Below are 21,025 nucleotides of genomic sequence, written 5' to 3' on the forward strand. Positions count from 1 at the left end.
CGTCTGAAAATTTGCGAAAGGTTTTCGTTTCCTGGTTACTTAGTACATCTTATACCTCTCAGGATTTAGACTTGTGCAAGGAAGCAGGATACATTCTGTTCTCCGGTAGAATGTGGGCTTGACCGGCCTTCTTGCTTACGCTTACGACGAATTTCATGCTTAGAAAAGATCATTCTGTTCCTTTCTTGGTCATGGCCTTCATGGAATTCCTTACCTAACTAAAATTGGAAGAGCCGATGAGGCTTTTCATTTCAACTTTCGAACGCCCAACAGAATTTAAAGTAACAATTCAAATAAGATATCTGTCGGTGTTATAAAGATATTAATTTTTGGGTTCTTACAAGTTTAAAAAAAGAAGAAGAAATTAAATACCATGCTGGATTCATTGAATTAAATACATGCATTTTGCTATAGATTCATGAAGTGTGATCAATGAGGCTGGATATATTATGCATTTTACCCATGATTCAAAGACTTTACCTAAATGGCCTAAGAAAAGTGTCCAAAACAAAATTTTGACATGTTTTGCAGGCACTACTCTGAACGTGAACGGGCAGCAGAGGCACAGACTGAAGAAAGGTATCGGCCAACATCTCCCCAAGCCGGACCTGTGCTGAAGTGCTGAGGTGCAAGGAATCCGGCTCCATGGGTAGCCCATAGGCATCCACCGTTTTCACATTTGGGAGGTCAACCTCGAACTGAGCTTTCCTCACAACATCCACGTATGGTCCTTGTCCTGATGCCAATGCCACCTACATCCCACAAACCACCGAACAAACTCAACCCCAATGCATTAATGGCCACTGAATCCAACGACGCAAAAGAAGACAAATTCTATGATGATGGAGTAGATAAAATGCACATGCAGAACAACCAACCAAATAAATTTTGGATATGTTTCGCCGACCGGCCGGCCAGCCACGAGGTGTCTGTCTTATTAATGTAGGAACACCTTTTTTGAGTTATTAAACTATACACTATACGTTATTAATGTAGGAACACCTTTTTTGAGTTTTTAAACTATACACTATACGTTAATAATGGACCTTAGTTTACTTCATTCATGTGATATGTACAAATGTGTTTTCTCCTTGGAATTTAGCTTGTGAATAATGTAGAGTGGTCAATTAATAAACATCAAAGTCTTTGGTGCATAGGACCTTTGTTTTCATCTCGAAGACGCTGGTGGTTTTTTTTTTTTGGGGTGTAATAAACAATGAATTATGATATTATCAGCAATGGCTGGCACTGATCACGACAGTTCCCCATTCCTAAGTTAATTCTTCTTACCTGGATCACAGGAAGTGCAGGCAACTGTAGATCAGCACGCAGATGGGTGAACAATCTCTCCAACCTGATCTTGTATAATTTGGCATCTTCATGCTCAATTGTGTCGCTTTCTCCTTGATACCACAGAAGTGCTCTGATAATCCCGCCACCTTGCAAGGCGGCCTCCGCCCTCCTAATCAGCCGGTTGTACAGCTCTCTGCCACGGCCCCACTCACTGATCTTTGTACCTCCAATGGCACAAGGGACCAAACCAATGGCCCCAATACTCGAGTCCTTACTCATAACAGAATTTGCAAACGCCATCCCCGGCCCAACCCCACAAGTGTTGTTCACATCTATATCCTTGTGCAAGGGGTCCTGAGCTTGCACCCAAGTCTGGACGGCACTCAGCCGGAGAATGCTTGGTGTTTTTGATTGGGACTGAAATGGGATGACACCATCCCAGGTGCGATTGATTACGCCGCCTCTGCCGGACATGTTGCTTTGCCCGGCCAGCAGGAATATGCTCTGGACTTGTGAAGGAGGAGGAGAGTATACATTGTTGGAATTCACAGGGCTCACCAACCAGGCGTAGGCTAGAAGCATTAGCCAAAGAAAGGCAAACATCCCTTTATTGATAGATGATGCAGCACCCAATCCAGACAAACCTTATGCTGTCCGTATGGAATTCAGAGCTAGTTGGACCACTTTGGAAGCAAGAATATAATAAGCAGGCCTGATGATATTAAATAGTGACGGACTATAACTTCTTCGCTCGCAAACTTTGATTACAGGTTAGTAATCGTTGAGTTGCTAAGAATTGCCGCGTACACATCCGACGATTTCCACGCCAACATATGTTGATTTACTAAATGGTAAGAAAGGATGGATCACTTTTTACAAAGAAGATTTCGCTCTTAAAAGAAACCCTTTAGTTCTAACATACACGCCTTGTCCCAATCTCTGCGTTGATAAATAGAATCAAAAGTATTCAAACTTTCTTTTTCTCTAAAAAAATTTGATTTTTGCTAATGCCTTAATTTTCTAATGGTTCCAATGTTGTTAGTCAAATCAAATGTGAAGAGGAACAATGATCTCCAAACGCGGTAGTCACTGACTAGGTCGTTGTGGGGCAGAAATTAATAATGCATTGCATGCAGAGATCTAAAGAGATGCCTAAATGTGATAGTAATATGTCATTTTGGTAGAAGCAATACACATACGGATTTGACTTTGATGCATATATTATGCATAGTGATTGGTTATGTTTTTAAGAATGAAGTTAAACCTCCCTTACATAATCTCTAAGATCTCAACTGCTCGAGAGTCAATAGCTTTTTGCTTTAAGAATTGCTTGCTACTCAAGTCAATATACTCATATAATAGCAGAGAAAAAGAATTTCGTGTCACCTATATTGTGTTCAGTTCAGGATCAAGGCATCTTTATGCATAGTTTTGAAAAACTATTTGAAAGTTCCTTACACGAAAATATATAGATGTACTTTTATTTCTTGGCCTCCCACTAAAGGCGTATAGAGACTTTGAATGAACTGAGTTCTCTTTATATATATGATTTAGACTAATTTGAGATATTACATGTTATTCAAGCCGTGTGGAAACTGAGAAACTAAACCAAGGTCAGTCAGTCAGGATTTGATATTCTTGATCGAATTCTAACTTATTGACTGGGGCATCCTTTGAGTCCTTCCAAGTTCTATGCTGACTTTCTTAGGATGAAGAACAAGCGATAATTAAGGCATAAAGCACTCGGATCGGATGACCACCCATTACTTGTAGGCACAGAAATTAGGGGCCCTTCTGAGGATAGTGCAGTGAAGGGCCTTAATTGTACTAAATTGTATCCAAGTTCTGGAGGCCTAGAAACTGGCAGTACTAAATTCAATTGTGGGTGGCCTCAATGGAGGCCCATTCAATCTGCAGGTGGGTGCAAGACGCATTCTAGATGTGTGCATAAGACGCATTCTAGATGTGTGCAAGTGATCAAAATTATGGTATTTTGGTAAAAATATTATTCATGAAAATTAGTTTTGTAAAGGAAATTTATGATATGGTGATTAGTTATTTGGTAATTAATTTCAATTGGCTAATTACTAACATAATTTAAGTTCAGGAGGGCGTGTAATTAATTAATTAATTGACACAACTACCCTTGAAATCATAATTTTTTATCTGAGGAAAAATTAGATACTCTTAATAATACTTCCTCCCACAGCACAGGGTACCAAACCTATGGCCTCAAAAGTTGGACTCAGCCTTTTGCAGTAGGCTATTACCAAAAGCCAGTCCTGGTCCAATCCCACAAGTGTTGTTGGCATCAATATACCAGTGCAGTGGCTCATATGCATCCTCCCACGAAAGTCCTGCATTTAACCGAAGAATTGCTGGATCAGGATAACATTCTTGGGGAATAAAACCATCCCAAATGTGTTTGTCCACCCCTCCACGGCCAGCCATGTTACTTTCCCCAGCTAACAAGAATTCGTGCTTTTTGATTAGGACCATTTGGTATTGGCTTGTGTAGTGGGGATAATCCACGCATGACACGTGTTAGCTCGGCACATTGCACGCATCAGGTCGGCGCTTGGGATATCAAATCCTGCACGGGCCAGCTCGGCATAAGGGGGCCAGCTCGGCCGTGTCAAGGGCCTCCTATGATGGGCTTGATGGGCCGCCGCCTCCGAACATGTAGGGGCCGCCGCATAAAATCCTAGGAAGACTCCGAACCCTAAGGAGACTTTGACTCCCATAAGGAAACTACAACTCATCCGGTCCTATATATACTACGCTACCAAGACTACACAAGGTACGCTGACACAAGTATTCTCTACTACTACTATACTCTCCGGCCAAACTGACTTGATCGTCGGAGCTATTCCAGGGACTTTCGTCCCGCCTCCGGTTTTCTCTTTTCAGGACCCCCAGCTCGACTCGCCCTTGCAGGTCGGCAGCACCTGAACAGCCCGGCCGTCTTAACTCAGCTCGGATACGGTTTTTGGCAGTCGCATCAATTGGCGCCGTCTGTGGGAACGAGTATTCTCTTTTTTCGCGAAAAACATGCCAAAGACTAGGTCGCAAAGGAATGCTGGCGGATCCAAGGGGACCGAGCGAGGTGGCCCTCAAAACCCCTCTCGGGGTCCCACACCCGGAGAAGGAGGGGCAGGGCCCTCACGAATCCCGCCTGAACAACTGGTTCAGACGGTGGCAGAAAACCTGCCCACCTTCGAGGCAATCATGGACTACCTCAAGGGGCAGTCGGAAGGTCATCAGGACAAGGAGACAAAGGTTCAGGGAGCAGATCAGTCCGAGTCCCGAACTGGAAGTCCTACCAAAACTGGGGCCAAGCGGGCACGCCGGGAGGTCACGCGCGAGCAAGTCGAGGTCATGGAGCCTTCTCACAAGAACTCCCGAACTGAACACCCGGAGCCCGTCCGGAGGCTCCCCAGGGGAGACCTCTCCCCCCGGAAAGAACGACAGCAGGTGCAGGACGAACTGGACCTACTTCTGGACCCGGAAGCGGACAGGTACATTGCTTCCCCCTTTGTGCTCGATATCGAGGAATACCAACTGCCTGCGAAGTTCAAAATTCCAAACATGAAACCTTACGACGCGACCACGGATCCGGAGGACCACCAGTTCGTGTTCATGACGCAGATGCGTTTACAAACCGCCGCGGATGCAGTCAGGTGTAAAACCTTCCCAATGTTCCTAGAAGGAAGGGCCCGGCAGTGGTTCCAGGGACTCCCCCCTAGGTCGATCAGTTCTTTCCCTCAGCTCGCACGGCAGTTCTCAGCACAGTTCGTTTCTTCGCGAGCCTACTCTAAAAGCACCGCTCACCTCATGACTATCCAACAGAAGCCCGAGGAGCCCTTGCGCGAGTACATGGTGCGCTTCAATAATGAGTCCCTCCAAGTTCGAGATCGCGACGACAAGGTGGTCATGGCCGCCTTCATCAATGGGCTGCGCAAGCAAAAGCTGTACACCGAGCTTGTGGAGAGACCTCCCAAGTCAGTTCGGGAGATGCTGGACCGAGCCCATGAGAAGGCCAACGCGGAGGAGGCCAATCGCCTTAAGAGTGCACAGGAAAAATTGAGGGATGACAAGCGCAGGAGGGGCGCCGACCAGGTGAGGGCGCGGCCTGACCAGGGAAGGAAGATTGCTTATGACCGTCTCCCCAGGAGCCGCCCAATGGGAGAGGACAAGTCTTGGACTGGCCTCACGGCACCTAGAGCTCGAGTACTCGCAGTGATGGAGCAGGAGGGGCTATCCAGACCTCCTCGGCCCTTGGCCGGGGACAGAAGCAGACGGGATCAAGGTCTGTATTGCGCCTATCACCGGGATGTGGGGCACGATACGGAGGATTGCCGTCACCTCAAGAAAGATATTGAAATGCTGATCAAACGAGGCCATCTGGAGCAATTCGTACGGGAGGAACGAGCTGACCAACAACGGGGAAGGCCCAGGTCGGAACGTCCGAGTTACTTCCGGGACCGACCTCAGTTACCCCGTGGCCGAACTCCCGAGCAAGAAATACAGAACCTGGCAGGGGTGATTAATACTATTGCCGGGGGACCTGCTGGCGGAGATAGCCATGCAGCTTGGCGGCACAATCGCCCACCTCCCACGGGGGAGAGCTCGGCCAAGCGATTGAAGATGTATGAGGAAATAATCTATGGACCTGAGGACGCAGTCCCTTTGGCCTCTAATAATCATGAAGCCATTGTAATAGAAGTCATCACCTGTAACTTCAAGGTGAGGAAGGTGTATATAGACAACGGGAGTACCATAGACGTGCTTTATTATAAGACCTTCAAGGAGCTGCAGCTGGAGGATAGACAGCTCGTACCGGTTCGAACTCCGTTGATCGGCTTTGCTGGTCCTCCTGTGAGGCCGGAAGGGATGATCACTCTCCAGGTCACGGTGGGGGTGGCCCCGAGGTGCCGGACGATCCCGGTAAACTTCGCGGTGGTTAAGGAGCCGTCATCCTACAACATGATCCTGGGACGTCCCACGTTGAATGCCCTCCGGGCTGTTTGCTCTATCTTGCACCTCAGCATTAAATTTTCTACTTCTGCGGGGGTGGCTGAGGTGCTGGGAGATCCAGAGGTGGCAAGGGCGTGTTATATTGCCACCCTCAAGGGTAAAGAAAAACTGGTAGCTCAGACAATTTGTCTGGAATCCTGGGAACACCTGGAGAAGGGAGAAAGATTGGAGACAGACGAGGGATTGGCCGAGCTGCCCGTCCAGCCCGACCGACCTGAGCGCACAGTAAAGGTCGGCGCCGGCCTGGGTGAGCTGATCAGAAGTTCTTTGGAATCTCTCTTGGAGGAGTACGCTGAGATTTTTGCTTGGAGTGCTGATGACATGCCAGGAATCCCCACCGAGCTGGCAGTCCACAGGCTACATGTGGATCCCAACGTCCGGCCAGTAAAGCAGAAGAAGAGGAACTTCGCTTCTGAGCGAAAGGAGGTCGTCAAGAGCGAGGTGGGAAAGTTGCTGGAGGCTAAGATCGTTAAGGAAGTCTACTTTCCGACCTGGCTGGCCAATCCGGTGCTGGTCAAGAAAGAAGAGAAAGCTTGGCGGATGTGTGTGGATTTCACTGACTTGAATAAGGCTTGCCCAAAGGACTGTTACCCACTCCCACGGATTGATCAGCTCGTGGACTCGACAGCGGGCTATGAGATCTTCTGTTTCTTGGACGCCTTTAAGGGGTACCATCAGATAGCCCTAGACGAGGAGGATCAAGAGAAGACCTCGTTCATCACCGAGGACGGGACATATTGTTACGTTACCATGCCGTTTGGGCTAAAGAACGCATGTGCGACCTATCAGAGGTTGGTGAATAAGCTGTTTAGAAATCAGATCGGTCGGAACCTGGAAGTCTACGTGGATGATATGTTGGTAAAAAGTCGAACCCAGGAGCAGTTCATCTCCGACCTGAGGGAAATTTTCGAGGTCCTTCGGAGCTCACGAATGCGGCTAAATCCCAAAAAATGTACTTTTGGGGTCAGGTCGGGAAAGTTCCTGGGCTACATGATTTCTAAGGAAGGGGTGAGAGCTAACCCAGATAAGATCAAGGCTATCATGGACATGGCTCCACCCCGGAATATTAAGGATGTGCAACGCCTAACGGGGAGGATGGCAGCCTTGAACAGGTTCCTGTCCAAGTCGGCAGTTCGGGGGTCGCCTTTCTTCAAAGCCCTGAAAGGAGGTCGGCAGTTCGAGTGGAATCTGGAATGCCAGAGGGCGTTCGATGAGCTGAAAATCCACCTCGCTCGGTTGCCAGCCCTAACATCTCCCGAGTTGGGAGAGACCCTGTTCATCTACTTGGCTGTGGGTGAGGGAGCTGTTAGCGCGGTGCTGGTGCGAGAGGAGAACAAGGTACAGAAGCCCGTATATTATGTTAGCCGCGCCCTGCAGGGGGCCGAGGCCAGGTACTCGGCGGTGGAGCGATATGTTTTGGCATTAGTACACGCAGCTCGGAAACTCAGGACGTACTTTCAAGCTCACCCCGTAGTAGTCATGACGGACCAGCCCCTGAAGCAGATCATTTCCAAACCCGAGTCCTCGGGTCGAATGGTGAAATGGGCTGTGGAGTTGTCCGAATACGACCTGGGATATCAGCCCAGGACGGCCATCAAAGCCCAAGCCCTGGCGGACTTCATAGCGGATGGTGTTTCCTTTGGATTGCCCGAAGCGGAGGTCGGTCAGGTCAGGAATGTACAGGCCGGGAACGATGGAGAAGATGCTAAAAAGGCACATAACGGACAAGCAGCAAAGCCCTTACAGACCCCAAAGACTACCAAGGCCACTCAGGCCCGAGAAGCAGTAGAGGTCTTACAGGCCGGAGACGCTGCTGAGATCATCCAGGCCATACAGGTAGCGGAGGATGGACCGTCCGAAGAAGCAGCTGAGGCCCAGCAGGCCGAAGAAGCTGCCAAGGACAGGCAGGCCGGAGAAGCGGCTGAGGTCGAACGGACCCAAGGAACTGCCCAGGTCGGAAAGACCAAGGGGGCAGCTAAGGTCGGGCGGGCCGAAGATGCCGTTGAGGCCACGCATCCAGAAAAAGCGGTAAAGGCAGACCTGTCTGGGAAGACTGCCCGGGCTGGAAAGGACACAGAAGCTGCAGATCCCACCTGGACATTATACGTGGATGGCGCATCAAGTAAGGAAGGATGTGGTGCAGGGCTCTTCTTAATTAGCCCCACTGGGGAGGAGCTGCCCTACGCCTTGAGGTTCGATTTTAGAGCCTCTAACAACGAGTCAGAGTACGAGGCTCTGATTGCGGGGATGGAGATGGCCCGAAGGTTGGGGGCCAGATCGATAAAAGTCTACAGTGATTCACAGCTGATAGTGAACCAAGTAGGGGGGAGCTATGAGGTCAAAGAAGGCTCACTAAGAAAGTATGTGGCTAAAACATGTGAACTGAAGGGTCAGTTCGAGCAGTTCACGCTCGAGCAGATTCCGCGGAGCCAGAACAAGCGAGCCGACGCCCTGTCTAAACTAGCCTCCACCTCGACTGGCTTCTCAGGTCGGGAAATACTGGTAGAGGTCGTCAGAAGTCGGGCCTATGAACAGGTAAACGCTGCAGTCATTCAGGTAGTGAGCTCCTGGATGGATCCTATCATTCAGTATCTGGTTCGTGGGGAGCTTCCACCAAGCAGGACGGAGGCTCGCAAAATCCTCATCAAGTCACAGAAGTACGCACTCACACATGGAATTTTGTACAGGAAATCTTACTTGCAGCCCTGGTTGAGGTGCATAACGCCTGAGGAGGGCAACTACGTCTTACGCGAGCTGCATGAAGGCATCTGCGGCAACCACGTCGGTCTGAGAGTATTAGCCAAAAAGGGAATGTTGGCTGGATACTATTGGCCAACCATCTTTAGGGATTCAGCTGAGCTGGTATCCAGGTGTAGGTCTTGCCAGCTGCACGCCCCCGTACATCACACCCCCACTCAGGAAATGATTCCTCTCAGCAGCCCGTGGCCATTCTTCCAATGGGGTATTGACCTGTTAGGACCGTTTCCCCGAGCCCTCGGGGGCTGTGAGCACTTGGTAATAGCCATTGATTACTTCACCAAGTGGGTAGAGGCCGAACCCCTCAACACGATCAGCAGCAGATCGATCCAGAAGTTCCTTTGGAAGAGCATAGTCTGCCGATTTGGCATACCGAAGGTTCTTGTCTCGGACAATGGCAGACAGTTCGCTGACCAATCTCTTCAAGAGTGGTGCACGGAGCTCGGCATCCAGCAGCACTTCTCCTCAGTAGGGCATCCCCAGGCCAATGGGCAGGTCGAAAATGTCAACAGAACCATCCTGCATGGCCTAAGGACGAGGTTAGAGTCCGCCCGAACTAGTTGGCTAGAGGAGCTACCTACCATACTATGGGCTTACCGGACAACACCTCGAACAGCCACCCAGGAGACTCCATTCGTCTTGACGTATGGGGTCGAGGCGGTAATACCCGCAGAGGTCGGAATACCCTCAGGTAGGGTGCAACACTTTGTGGCTCAAGATAATGAGGAGGAGATGCGGCTTAACTTGGACCTGATCGAACACCGAAGGGAAGAGGCGGCTATACGGATGGCTAAGTACAAGGGCCAGGTCGCACGCTACTACAATGCTAGGGTAAGACACCTTTCTTTCAAGGCAGGAGACTTGGTGTTACGCAAGAACTCCGTCAGCCGAGCTGTGGGCACGGGAAAACTAGACCCAAATTGGGAAGGTCCCTACGTGGTGAAAGAGGTCGGCCGGGCAGGTTATTCCAAGCTGGCTCGCCTGGATGGAAGCGAAGTCCCGCGTATCTGGCACAACTCAAACCTGAGACTTTTCCTTTAGTACCCTGCCCGAGCTGAGGTGACCAGCTGGACAGGTCTGCTCTTTGCTTATCTAGCTCACTTTACTAGTCCCCTTTATTAGTTAGCTCGGCCTGGACGGGCGTCCCTCAATCTAGAAGTTTTTTCTTTAGTAGTTTGCCTGAAGCTGAGGTAGTCGGCTGGACAGACTTATTCTTCATTAGTTCAGTACTAAGAATTATAAATGTACTCGAAAACATGGAATAAAAGAAAATTTTTACAAGTGTTGGGTAAGAAAAGAGGCTGTTCATTCCATTTCAAAAGGACATACATAAGGGGGGCCATACAAAAGCGAGCTGGCCGAGCTCGAATCTAAGCCTAGCCTAACAGACCTGCCTAAGGCACTACCTCTCTAGTTCTCCCCTTGTTGTTCTTGCTCCGGCTCGGGGGAGGTCCCGGGCAGAGCAGGGTCGGCGACCAAGGCGGCCAGGTCGCGCCCGTTGGAATAGCCCGTGACAAGTCTGTCAATCTGATCGGCGGCCTGAGGATTGTAGTCAGGCCATTTGCTCAGGTCAAAGCCCGGTAAGTTCAAGGACTGAACATCCACCATGGCCTTGGTGTAGCCGAGCTGCAAGACGGGGCCATTCAAGATGGCCAGATCATTCATGAAGACATCGGACTTTTTGAAGTCCTGAACGCCTAGCTGGCGCCATTCCGCTCTCGCCGTCTCAGTCAGTTCGGCTGCTTTCTTCTGCTCAGCCTCGAGCTGGGTAGTTAGTTCGGCGGTCTTTTTCTTTTCCAGCTCGCAGGCAGCCTGGGAGTCAGCGAGCTGCTTCTTCGTAGCCTCCAGCTTTGCCTCGGCCGCCTCAAGCTGACTGGACAGCCTGTTCTTGGCTGCATCAGCCTGGGAGAGATTCTCTCCCATGTTTTCATATCGCTGAGCCAGCTCGGCACCGGCGACGTTGAGCTGCAGGTCCAACTGTGAGAAGTCTACGGATTAAAGATACTAATAAAGTACCAAGTGAAGAAGCTACCTGGGCTGCGCTCAGGTAGTAGTGCGACAGCAACTCGGAGTTGGATGCGAGCTGGATAAAGTGATGGTCGCGTGGGAGCACCGAACCTTTGACGAGCTCTCGAGCAGCCTCTGGAAACTGAGCTCGGTCATTCATCGACAACCCCCACTTCGGGCAGAAATGGAGGGGGTGGGGGTGTGTGCTCAGCTCGGTGGGGGGCTTGAGAGGAATGATGTTCCTCGTCCGCCACATCGAAGGGGGCGACTCAGATGAGGCCTGCAGCTCGGCAGTGTTGACCCCATAGTGCTCCGTGGAAGCGCCAGTAGGAGATGGTTGGGGCGTAGGTGTAGCCGAGGTGGTCACCTCGGTCCTGGCTTTCTTGGCGGTGGTCTTCCTCCTCTTCTTTTTGGGTTCCTCCAAGGGGGTAGACTGAGCTGCGGGAATAGGCTCTGGTGGGGGAGGAACCACGTTACCAGGAGCTGAGGAGGGTACCGAGGTAGCCGCGCGCGAGCTGCCTGTCCCTCCTATGTTCAGAAGCTGGGAGAACCTCTTCACTGAGAGCAAAGAAAGGGGTCAGTTCGTGCGGCAAAGGAAAAGAAAGGAAAGCAAGGAAAAGAAGATCAAAGGGATTACAAGCTGTAAGCTCCTCGGGTGTGAGAGGTCGGAGGTCAGGCGCAGGGTCGTTCACCTCTGCTCGAATCAGCCCCGCCGACCGGAGATGGGCGTTGCTAAATTCCTTCACCGATAATCGAGCATCCGAGCTAACCAGGAGGTCCAGCTCGGCCGCAGGAAGAGGTGAAGGAATGGGGTCGGACACCTGGGTCTCCTCCCTCCAGGTCAAGGGAGGAAAGCCCGTGTTCTTCACATAGAAGAACTGAGCTTTCCAGCCCTTAATGGAAGAAGGGGTGTGCGTGAACAGTTCGCGGGTGGGGAGTTCTCCCCCGCTCCTGCGAGCAAAATAAAACCAGCCATGAACTGGCCCGCTCACCTTCATTTGGAAGAATGACCTGAAAAGGTCTAGGGAATAGGGAATTTCGAGGACTCGGCACATCATAAAGAAGCCGAAGATCGATCTGATGGCGTTTGGAACGAGCTGGGTTATTCGAATTCCCCAAAAGGTTAGAATTTGGTAAAGGAATTGGGGAATGGGAAGACGGAGACCAGCTATGAGCTGATCCCTGTAGATGGCCACAAACTCAGAAGGAGGTCGGCAAGCATACTCCCCTGGTCGGGCAGCCTTAGCCTCGAACTGGAGGGGGATATCATACCTCCCCACCAGCTCGTCCACACTTCCCTGGTCTAGGATAGGGGGGATAAGCTCGACTTCCCCGAAGTCGATATCCGGCCCCTTGGAAGGTCCCGCCCTAGTCCGAGCTGGAGTTACCTCTAGGGGAATCCCTAGGTCGGCAGCCCCAGCGTCAGGTCGGGCAGGCTGGTTGGGTTGGTCCATCTCTAAAGTGGGAGAGTGTATGGGGGAAGGTAGGTATTCCGACGAGCTGGAAGAAGAAGAGCTAGAGGAGGAGGAGATTATCTCTATAGGTGCAGGTCGGGCTACTCTACGCCTAGGTACCGAGCTAGTGATATCTGAGTGCGTGGACGAAGAAGACATAAAAGGGAAAAGAAGACTTACTAGTGGATGAGGAGCTGTTGTGTGCTTAGGGGGAAGCGCTACTCTGGAGTTCTCTAGGCAGGAGGCGAGCTGATGGGATTTGTGAAAGAAGAGAAATGAGAAGGGAGGTGTGAAAGTGACGTCTTGTAGGGCCTATTTATAAGCCCCCTGGGCGGGAAGCCGAAAGGTCCCGAGTTGGAAATTTGAATTTATTGCTAAAAGACGGTTGACCTGGAGAAACGCTTGAGCTGACAACCGCCATCATGGGGGACGTGACTCTTGAAGTGACGGTTATGACAGCAAACGTGGCAGTTACTCGGACAAGGCGCGCTGTCGTGGGATTGTGGGCCCTACTGCAGGCTGACCTGACGCTTCGAAATTTGGTCCAGACTCACATGACCTATCAGTGACTCTAGACTCAAGGGGGGCTAGTGTAGTGGGGATAATCCACGCATGACACGTGTTAGCTCGGCACATTGCACGCATCAGGTCGGCGCAGGGGATATCAAATCCTGCACGGGCCAGCTCGGCATAAGGGGGCCAGCTCGGCCGTGTCAAGGGCCTCCTATGATGGGCTTGATGGGCCGCCGCCTCCGAACATGTAGGGGCCGCCGCATAAAATCCTAGGAAGACTCCGAACCCTAAGGGGACTTTGACTCCCATAAGGAAACTACAACTCATCCGGTCCTATATATACTACGCTACCAAGACTACACAAGGTACGCTGACACAAGTATTCTCTACTACTACTATACTCTCCGGCCAAACTGACTTGATCGTCGGAGCTATTCCAGGGACTTTCGTCCCGCCTCCGGTTTTCTCTTTTCAGGACCCCCAGCTCGACTCGCCCTTGCAGGTCGGCAGCACCTGAACAGCCCGGCCGTCTTAACTCAGCTCGGATACGGTTTTTGGCAGTCGCATCAGCTTGGTTTCTTTGTACAGGAGCATTCGTCATGATCATTATCAACCATGAAATTCCAAACAAAAATATCAAAACTATTTTTTTGATACTGCTCGGAGACATATTGTTAGAGCAGGCATGCACAGTAAACAGTTATTTTTTGGTATGAAAAAAAATATCTATAAAAGCAGCTTTTACTAATCTCCAATATATATGATACATCCAACAAATTCTGCTTGCATTTGATTTTGGAAAAGCCTAAAAAGAAAAATCTACTTTTGGCTTTTAATTTGTTATACAAATAAACAAGATACTGAAATGAAGTCTAAAACGGGAAAATCTGCTTCTACAAAGTTGAAATACCAATGAAACCCGTCTGAAAATTTGCGAAAGGTTTTCGTTTCCTGGTTACTTAGTACATCTTATACCTCTCAGGATTTAGACTTGTGCAAGGAAGCAGGATACATTCTGTTCTCCGGTAGAATGTGGGCTTGACCGGCCTTCTTGCTTACGCTTACGACGAATTTCATGCTTAGAAAAGATCATTCTGTTCCTTTCTTGGTCATGGCCTTCATGGAATTCCTTACCTAACTAAAATTGGAAGAGCCGATGAGGCTTTTCATTTCAACTTTCGAACGCCCAACAGAATTTAAAGTAACAATTCAAATAAGATATCTGTCGGTGTTATAAAGATATTAATTTTTGGGTTCTTACAAGTTTAAAAAAAGAAGAAGAAATTAAATACCATGCTGGATTCATTGAATTAAATACATGCATTTTGCTATAGATTCATGAAGTGTGATCAATGAGGCTGGATATATTATGCATTTTACCCATGATTCAAAGACTTTACCTAAATGGCCTAAGAAAAGTGTCCAAAACAAAATTTTGACATGTTTTGCAGGCACTACTCTGAACGTGAACGGGCAGCAGAGGCACAGACTGAAGAAAGGTATCGGCCAACATCTCCCCAAGCCGGACCTGTGCTGAAGTGCTGAGGTGCAAGGAATCCGGCTCCATGGGTAGCCCATAGGCATCCACCGTTTTCACATTTGGGAGGTCAACCTCGAACTGAGCTTTCCTCACAACATCCACGTATGGTCCTTGTCCTGATGCCAATGCCACCTACATCCCACAAACCACCGAACAAACTCAACCCCAATGCATTAATGGCCACTGAATCCAACGACGCAAAAGAAGACAAATTCTATGATGATGGAGTAGATAAAATGCACATGCAGAACAACCAACCAAATAAATTTTGGATATGTTTCGCCGACCGGCCGGCCAGCCACGAGGTGTCTGTCTTATTAATGTAGGAACACCTTTTTTGAGTTATTAAACTATACACTATACGTTATTAATGTAGGAACACCTTTTTTGAGTTTTTAAACTATACACTATACGTTAATAATGGACCTTAGTTTACTTCATTCATGTGATATGTACAAATGTGTTTTCTCCTTGGAATTTAGCTTGTGAATAATGTAGAGTGGTCAATTAATAAACATCAAAGTCTTTGGTGCATAGGACCTTTGTTTTCATCTCGAAGACGCTGGTGGTTTTTTTTTTTTGGGGTGTAATAAACAATGAATTATGATATTATCAGCAATGGCTGGCACTGATCACGACAGTTCCCCATTCCTAAGTTAATTCTTCTTACCTGGATCACAGGAAGTGCAGGCAACTGTAGATCAGCACGCAGATGGGTGAACAATCTCTCCAACCTGATCTTGTATAATTTGGCATCTTCATGCTCAATTGTGTCGCTTTCTCCTTGATACCACAGAAGTGCTCTGATAATCCCGCCACCTTGCAAGGCGGCCTCCGCCCTCCTAATCAGCCGGTTGTACAGCTCTCTGCCACGGCCCCACTCACTGATCTTTGTACCTCCAATGGCACAAGGGACCAAACCAATGGCCCCAATACTCGAGTCCTTACTCATAACAGAATTTGCAAACGCCATCCCCGGCCCAACCCCACAAGTGTTGTTCACATCTATATCCTTGTGCAAGGGGTCCTGAGCTTGCACCCAAGTCTGGACGGCACTCAGCCGGAGAATGCTTGGTGTTTTTGATTGGGACTGAAATGGGATGACACCATCCCAGGTGCGATTGATTACGCCGCCTCTGCCGGACATGTTGCTTTGCCCGGCCAGCAGGAATATGCTCTGGACTTGTGAAGGAGGAGGAGAGTATACATTGTTGGAATTCACAGGGCTCACCAACCAGGCGTAGGCTAGAAGCATTAGCCAAAGAAAGGCAAACATCCCTTTATTGATAGATGATGCAGCACCCAATCCAGACAAACCTTATGCTGTCCGTATGGAATTCAGAGCTAGTTGGACCACTTTGGAAGCAAGAATATAATAAGCAGGCCTGATGATATTAAATAGTGACGGACTATAACTTCTTCGCTCGCAAACTTTGATTACAGGTTAGTAATCGTTGAGTTGCTAAGAATTGCCGCGTACACATCCGACGATTTCCACGCCAACATATGTTGATTTACTAAATGGTAAGAAAGGATGGATCACTTTTTACAAAGAAGATTTCGCTCTTAAAAGAAACCCTTTAGTTCTAACATACACGCCTTGTCCCAATCTCTGCGTTGATAAATAGAATCAAAAGTATTCAAACTTTCTTTTTCTCTAAAAAAATTTGATTTTTGCTAATGCCTTAATTTTCTAATGGTTCCAATGTTGTTAGTCAAATCAAATGTGAAGAGGAACAATGATCTCCAAACGCGGTAGTCACTGACTAGGTCGTTGTGGGGCAGAAATTAATAATGCATTGCATGCAGAGATCTAAAGAGATGCCTAAATGTGATAGTAATATGTCATTTTGGTAGAAGCAATACACATACGGATTTGACTTTGATGCATATATTATGCATAGTGATTGGTTATGTTTTTAAGAATGAAGTTAAACCTCCCTTACATAATCTCTAAGATCTCAACTGCTCGAGAGTCAATAGCTTTTTGCTTTAAGAATTGCTTGCTACTCAAGTCAATATACTCATATAATAGCAGAGAAAAAGAATTTCGTGTCACCTATATTGTGTTCAGTTCAGGATCAAGGCATCTTTATGCATAGTTTTGAAAAACTATTTGAAAGTTCCTTACACGAAAATATATAGATGTACTTTTATTTCTTGGCCTCCCACTAAAGGCGTATAGAGACTTTGAATGAACTGAGTTCTCTTTATATATATGATTTAGACTAATTTGAGATATTACATGTTATTCAAGCCGTGTGGAAACTGAGAAACTAAACCAAGGTCAGTCAGTCAGGATTTGATATTCTTGATCGAATTCTAACTTATTGACTGGGGCATCCTTTGAGTCCTTCCAAGTTCTATGCTGACTTTCTTAGGATGAAGAACAAGCGATAATTAAGGCATAAAGCACTCGGATCGGATGACCACCCATTACTTGTAGGCACAGAAATTAGGGGCCCTTCTGAGGATAGTGCAGTGAAGGGCCTTAATTGTACTAAATTGTATCCAAGTTCTGGAGGCCTAGAAACTGGCAGTACTAAATTCAATTGTGGGTGGCCTCAATGGAGGCCCATTCAATCTGCAGGTGGGCCTCAAGAAACATAACGCTGTTCGATCATATCAGCAAAAACTTGTGGTCCAATTCAGGGAAAAGACAGCTACTTCACAAATAAAAAAGAAATGAGAAATATATGGCTGAAATTATTTGACTCAGAAACTACTTCATAACGCTGTTAGAATATGCTGGAATATATATAAAAGAAGACTTGTAAGTATTGTTTTGGATGGTTATCTTTTAGCCTTACTTTAAAGATGTGTGTGTATATATATAGATATATGAATTCCTTACAAATTATGACACAGGTAAGAATTCCTCGGAGCGGATAATTTTCAACAATTGCTGTGAATTGTAAAGAAGATTTATTAGCATGTATCGGTTGTGACTAGAATTGGGGTAAAATCTGAAAATCAGAATTGAGAAGTGGAGCTTCCTTTTTTTTTTTTTTTTTTTAAAAAAAAAGATCGTTTTTATGTGAGTACAAAATTATACTTCTTCTAGAGTGCATCATTAGATATGGAAAATCGTGGGCATCCTGTAAGACTTTCAGTCGAGGAAGATGCTGGAAACTAAAACGAGAAATTCCTGAATTGGTCCAAATTTTAAAGCTTTGGACAATTTCTGGAAGGAAATTAACAGTCCAGACTGACTTTTCTCATTTATCTAATTGATCAATTCTGAAAGTCAAAGCTGTGTCCGTTGGTCCGTATTGCTTTTAAGACCACGTCAATTAACAGTTTGGCAGTTTTATATTGGAGTAGCAGCTGCTAATTGTGACCTTTTCTCTTGCATATCTATAAAATCACTAAATACTAAAAATATATATATATTTGTACCTTTTTAAAAAAAAAAAAAAAGAACCCCTTGGTAATTTTTAGTTTAACCTTAAATTATTTCTTCTGTTCTGACAGAGGTAGTGAAAGATGAGTTATCACCTGACAAAAATTATTTAACCATCCTCTTTGGTCAAACACTTTATAATCGTAACTCTCACTACATGCTCCCCCGGAAGGGAAAAAAACAAATCATTTTATTTCCACAACGTCATGAGGCTGCTGAAGAATCCTGTAGTCAACGGCAGTTTCAATTATTTTTTAATTATGAACTTATACGAAGTCAGAGAATGACTACATATAGATTTATTCAAACCTGATTCAGGTGGATCATTAATTGGAGCAGTCGCAGTTGTTGCTCATGCCATGGCTACCCTGCTTCGATTTCTCCTTTCTTCATTACTCCTGTCGTTGCCACTTCCATCTTTCTCGAGAACCTATACAAGTTTAACAAAGGGCTCATCGCTTTCGACTCGAGATTTTCTTGTTTCGACCCCAGATGCCATTTTCGCCGCTGGATTTTTCAGCGTCGGTGAAAATTCTTACTGCTTTTCTATATGGTTCGCTGAGCGATATGATGATAATCACACAATAGTTTGGATGGCCAATCGAGATCAGCTGGTTAACGGACAACACACCAAGCTGATTCTACAAAATTCAGGCAATCTTGAGTTGACTGATGCGGGACAGCTTCTTGTTTGGTCAAGTGCTACAGAATCAAGCTCTTCTGTTCAATTGGAACTTCATGATAATGGTAACCTTATTCTGAGCACTTCTGATGGCCAAAATCTTTGGCAAAGTTTTGATTCCCCTACAGATACTCTCCTTCCCGAGCAACTGTTTACCAGAAACTCAATTCTTGTTTCCTCCAGAAGCAAAACTAATTATTCCTCTGGTTTTTACAAGTTATATTTCGGTAGCGATAATGTCCTGCATCTCCGGTACGAGGGTCCTGAAATAACTAATGTTTTCTGGCCTGATCCAACGCTTGTTATCTGGACCGCAGGCAGGTCCACCTACAACAGTAGTAAAGTTGCCATGTTAAACTCATCAGGCTACTTCTTGTCATCTGATACACTTCAGTTTAATACTTCTGATTGTGGTGTTAGACTTCAGAGAAGATTGGTAATGGATGTTGATGGCAACCTTCGGGTCTATAGTCTAGATAAGGCCACTCAGAGCTGGCAGGTTACATGGCAACAAAGCTCTGAACCATGCAGTATTCCTGGCATTTGTGGCGCCAACAGCATATGTAGCTCTGCTCCTGACAGTGAGAGGAAATGCACTTGTCTACCTGGATATAAGATGAACAATTTGACGGATTGGTCTAATGGGTGTGAGCCGGATTTCAAGCTCTCGTGCACTGACACTGTTTCATCAGGTTTTGTCCAATTGCTCAATGTCCAATATAATGGCTACGATCTTGGCTCGTTCACTAATTACACCTTCGAGAGTTGTAAAAACTTATGCTTGAGTTATTGTGAATGCAAAGGATTTCAATATACGTTTGACTTAGTAAATGGTTACTATAGTTGTAAGCCCAAGACTATTTTATTCAATGGATATCGTTCGGGTGATTTTCCAGATCCCATGTACATAAGAGTACCCACAATAAATCTGAATACGATTAAGCCTAGCCGAGATCTAAATTTGCAATGCAGTGCCCAGATTACGCCATTGGACAGGACTTATGAAAGAAAAAACCAAGATTGGGTGAAGTCTTTTCTGTGGTGTACTCTGGCTATTGGAGCTTTCGAGATAATCTGTTTATTCACTTACTTCTTCAAAACCCAAAGACGGTCTAGTGCAAAGATACAGGGCTACCTTCAGGTTGCAACGGGATTTAGGAAATTCAGTTATGCCGAGCTGAAGAAGGCAACAAGGAACTTCAGCGAAGAAATAGGACAAGGAGGGGGTGGTGTTGTATACAAAGGCATGTTGTCGGATAATCGAGTTGCTGCAATCAAGTATCTAAAGGAAGCAATCCAAGGAGAAGCTGAATTTCTTGCAGAGATAAGCACCATTGGGAGGCTCAACCATATGAATTTGATAGAAATATGGGGCTATTGTGCCGAGGGGAAGCACAGGCTTTTGGTGTACGAATACATGGAACACGGGACTCTAGCAAACAGTTTGTATTCTGATAAACTTGATTGGAAGAAGAGATATGAAATTGCTCTAGGTACAGCCAGGGGACTTGCTTACCTGCACGAAGAGTGCCTTGAGTGGGTTTTGCATTGTGATGTGAAGCCAGAAAACATACTTTTGAACTCTGGTTATCAGCCAAAGGTAGCAGACTTTGGGCTCTCTAAACTGCTGAACAGAAGTGGTATCGACAATCTACAATTTTCCAAGATTAGGGGAACTAGAGGTTACATGGCACCCGAATGGGCTTTCAACCTTCCAATCACTTCTAAGGTTGATGTCTATAGCTACGGAATTGTTGTGTTGGAACTAATAACTGGAAGGAAACCTACAGGTGGAAATTCTAATGATGACAGCAGCGCGGTTGAGCCGAGAAGGCTTGTGAGTTGGGTGAAGGGGAAAATGCAGGAAGCTAATGGAAGAGGATCACCTACATCTGTTATGGGAATTGTTGACCCTGCCCTGGATGGTGAATTTGATATGGAGCGGATGGAAATTTTGGTTAAAGTTGCTCTGAAGTGTGCAGAGGAGGACATAGATGCCAGGCCAACAATGAGGGAGGTGGTGGACATTCTGCTTCATCAAGAGAGTGAAGGAGCAGTAATGTTCTAGTAAGCCTATAGCTCTGAAATTCAATTTTTTTCAAGAAATCTTGTAAATGTTGTATGTCCTAATCAATAGTTATATGTCTCTGGTTTTATTGAAATCCACCCTTTTTCTTTTTTCAATTTTTTTTTTTGGATCATTTGATTACACAGGTGTTTTAATTGCTTTGCCCCCACAGCATTCATTGCTGCGCACAAATATTCGCAGCTTGGAAATGGGGAATTTTTGTCATCTAATCCCATGGACTAATCAATACCTGGCATTGATATTTTATGTA

General features: G+C 46.8%; 4 protein-coding genes across 4 annotated transcripts; 2 read left to right on the forward strand and 2 right to left on the reverse strand.

The window, feature by feature from the left end:
• Positions 1-294: 294 nt before the first annotated feature.
• LOC140015599 (probable carbohydrate esterase At4g34215) lies at positions 295-2,043 on the reverse strand. The gene is made up of 2 exons (XM_072068298.1): positions 1,291-2,043; positions 295-752 (listed from the first exon to the last, which is right to left on the reverse strand). Exons 1-2 carry the CDS (start codon positions 1,894-1,896, stop codon positions 477-479), a joined length of 882 nt encoding a protein of 293 aa, XP_071924399.1. The 5' UTR covers positions 1,897-2,043; the 3' UTR covers positions 295-476.
• Positions 2,044-4,344: 2,301 nt separating this feature from the next.
• On the forward strand, positions 4,345-10,128 carry LOC140016201 (uncharacterized). Its single transcript, XM_072069661.1, has one exon. It carries the CDS (start codon positions 4,345-4,347, stop codon positions 10,126-10,128), a length of 5,784 nt encoding a protein of 1,927 aa, XP_071925762.1.
• A 4,147-nt stretch (positions 10,129-14,275) lies between these two features.
• Positions 14,276-15,877, reverse strand: LOC113714590 (probable carbohydrate esterase At4g34215). Its single transcript, XM_027238508.2, has 2 exons — positions 15,272-15,877; positions 14,276-14,733 (listed from the first exon to the last, which is right to left on the reverse strand). Exons 1-2 carry the CDS (start codon positions 15,875-15,877, stop codon positions 14,458-14,460), a joined length of 882 nt encoding a protein of 293 aa, XP_027094309.2. The 3' UTR covers positions 14,276-14,457.
• Positions 15,878-15,916: 39 nt separating this feature from the next.
• On the forward strand, positions 15,917-20,870 carry LOC113714588 (putative receptor protein kinase ZmPK1). Its single transcript, XM_027238507.2, has 2 exons — positions 15,917-16,044; positions 18,323-20,870. Exon 2 carries the CDS (start codon positions 18,364-18,366, stop codon positions 20,752-20,754), a length of 2,391 nt encoding a protein of 796 aa, XP_027094308.1. The 5' UTR covers positions 15,917-16,044; positions 18,323-18,363; the 3' UTR covers positions 20,755-20,870.
• The last annotated feature ends 155 nt before the right edge of the window (positions 20,871-21,025 follow it).

Source organism: Coffea arabica, chromosome 10c, assembly GCF_036785885.1.
Source record: "Coffea arabica cultivar ET-39 chromosome 10c, Coffea Arabica ET-39 HiFi, whole genome shotgun sequence".
NCBI lineage: Eukaryota > Viridiplantae > Streptophyta > Magnoliopsida > Gentianales > Rubiaceae > Coffea > Coffea arabica.

What these genes read in the sequence shown, in the direction of transcription:
- LOC140015599 (XM_072068298.1), bottom strand. Translation starts at nt 1,896, where the DNA reads ATGTTTGCCTTTCTTTGGCTAATGCTTCTAGCCTACGCCTGGTTGGTG. An exon ending in CTGCACTTCCTGTGATCCAG is followed by an intron (nt 753 to 1,290) that starts GTAAGAAGAATT and finishes TGTGGGATGTAG; the next exon opens with GTGGCATTGGCATCAGGACA.
- LOC140016201 (XM_072069661.1), top strand. Translation starts at nt 4,345, where the DNA reads ATGCCAAAGACTAGGTCGCAAAGGAATGCTGGCGGATCCAAGGGGACC.
- LOC113714590 (XM_027238508.2), bottom strand. Translation starts at nt 15,877, where the DNA reads ATGTTTGCCTTTCTTTGGCTAATGCTTCTAGCCTACGCCTGGTTGGTG. An exon ending in CTGCACTTCCTGTGATCCAG is followed by an intron (nt 14,734 to 15,271) that starts GTAAGAAGAATT and finishes TGTGGGATGTAG; the next exon opens with GTGGCATTGGCATCAGGACA.
- LOC113714588 (XM_027238507.2), top strand. Translation starts at nt 18,364, where the DNA reads ATGGCTACCCTGCTTCGATTTCTCCTTTCTTCATTACTCCTGTCGTTG.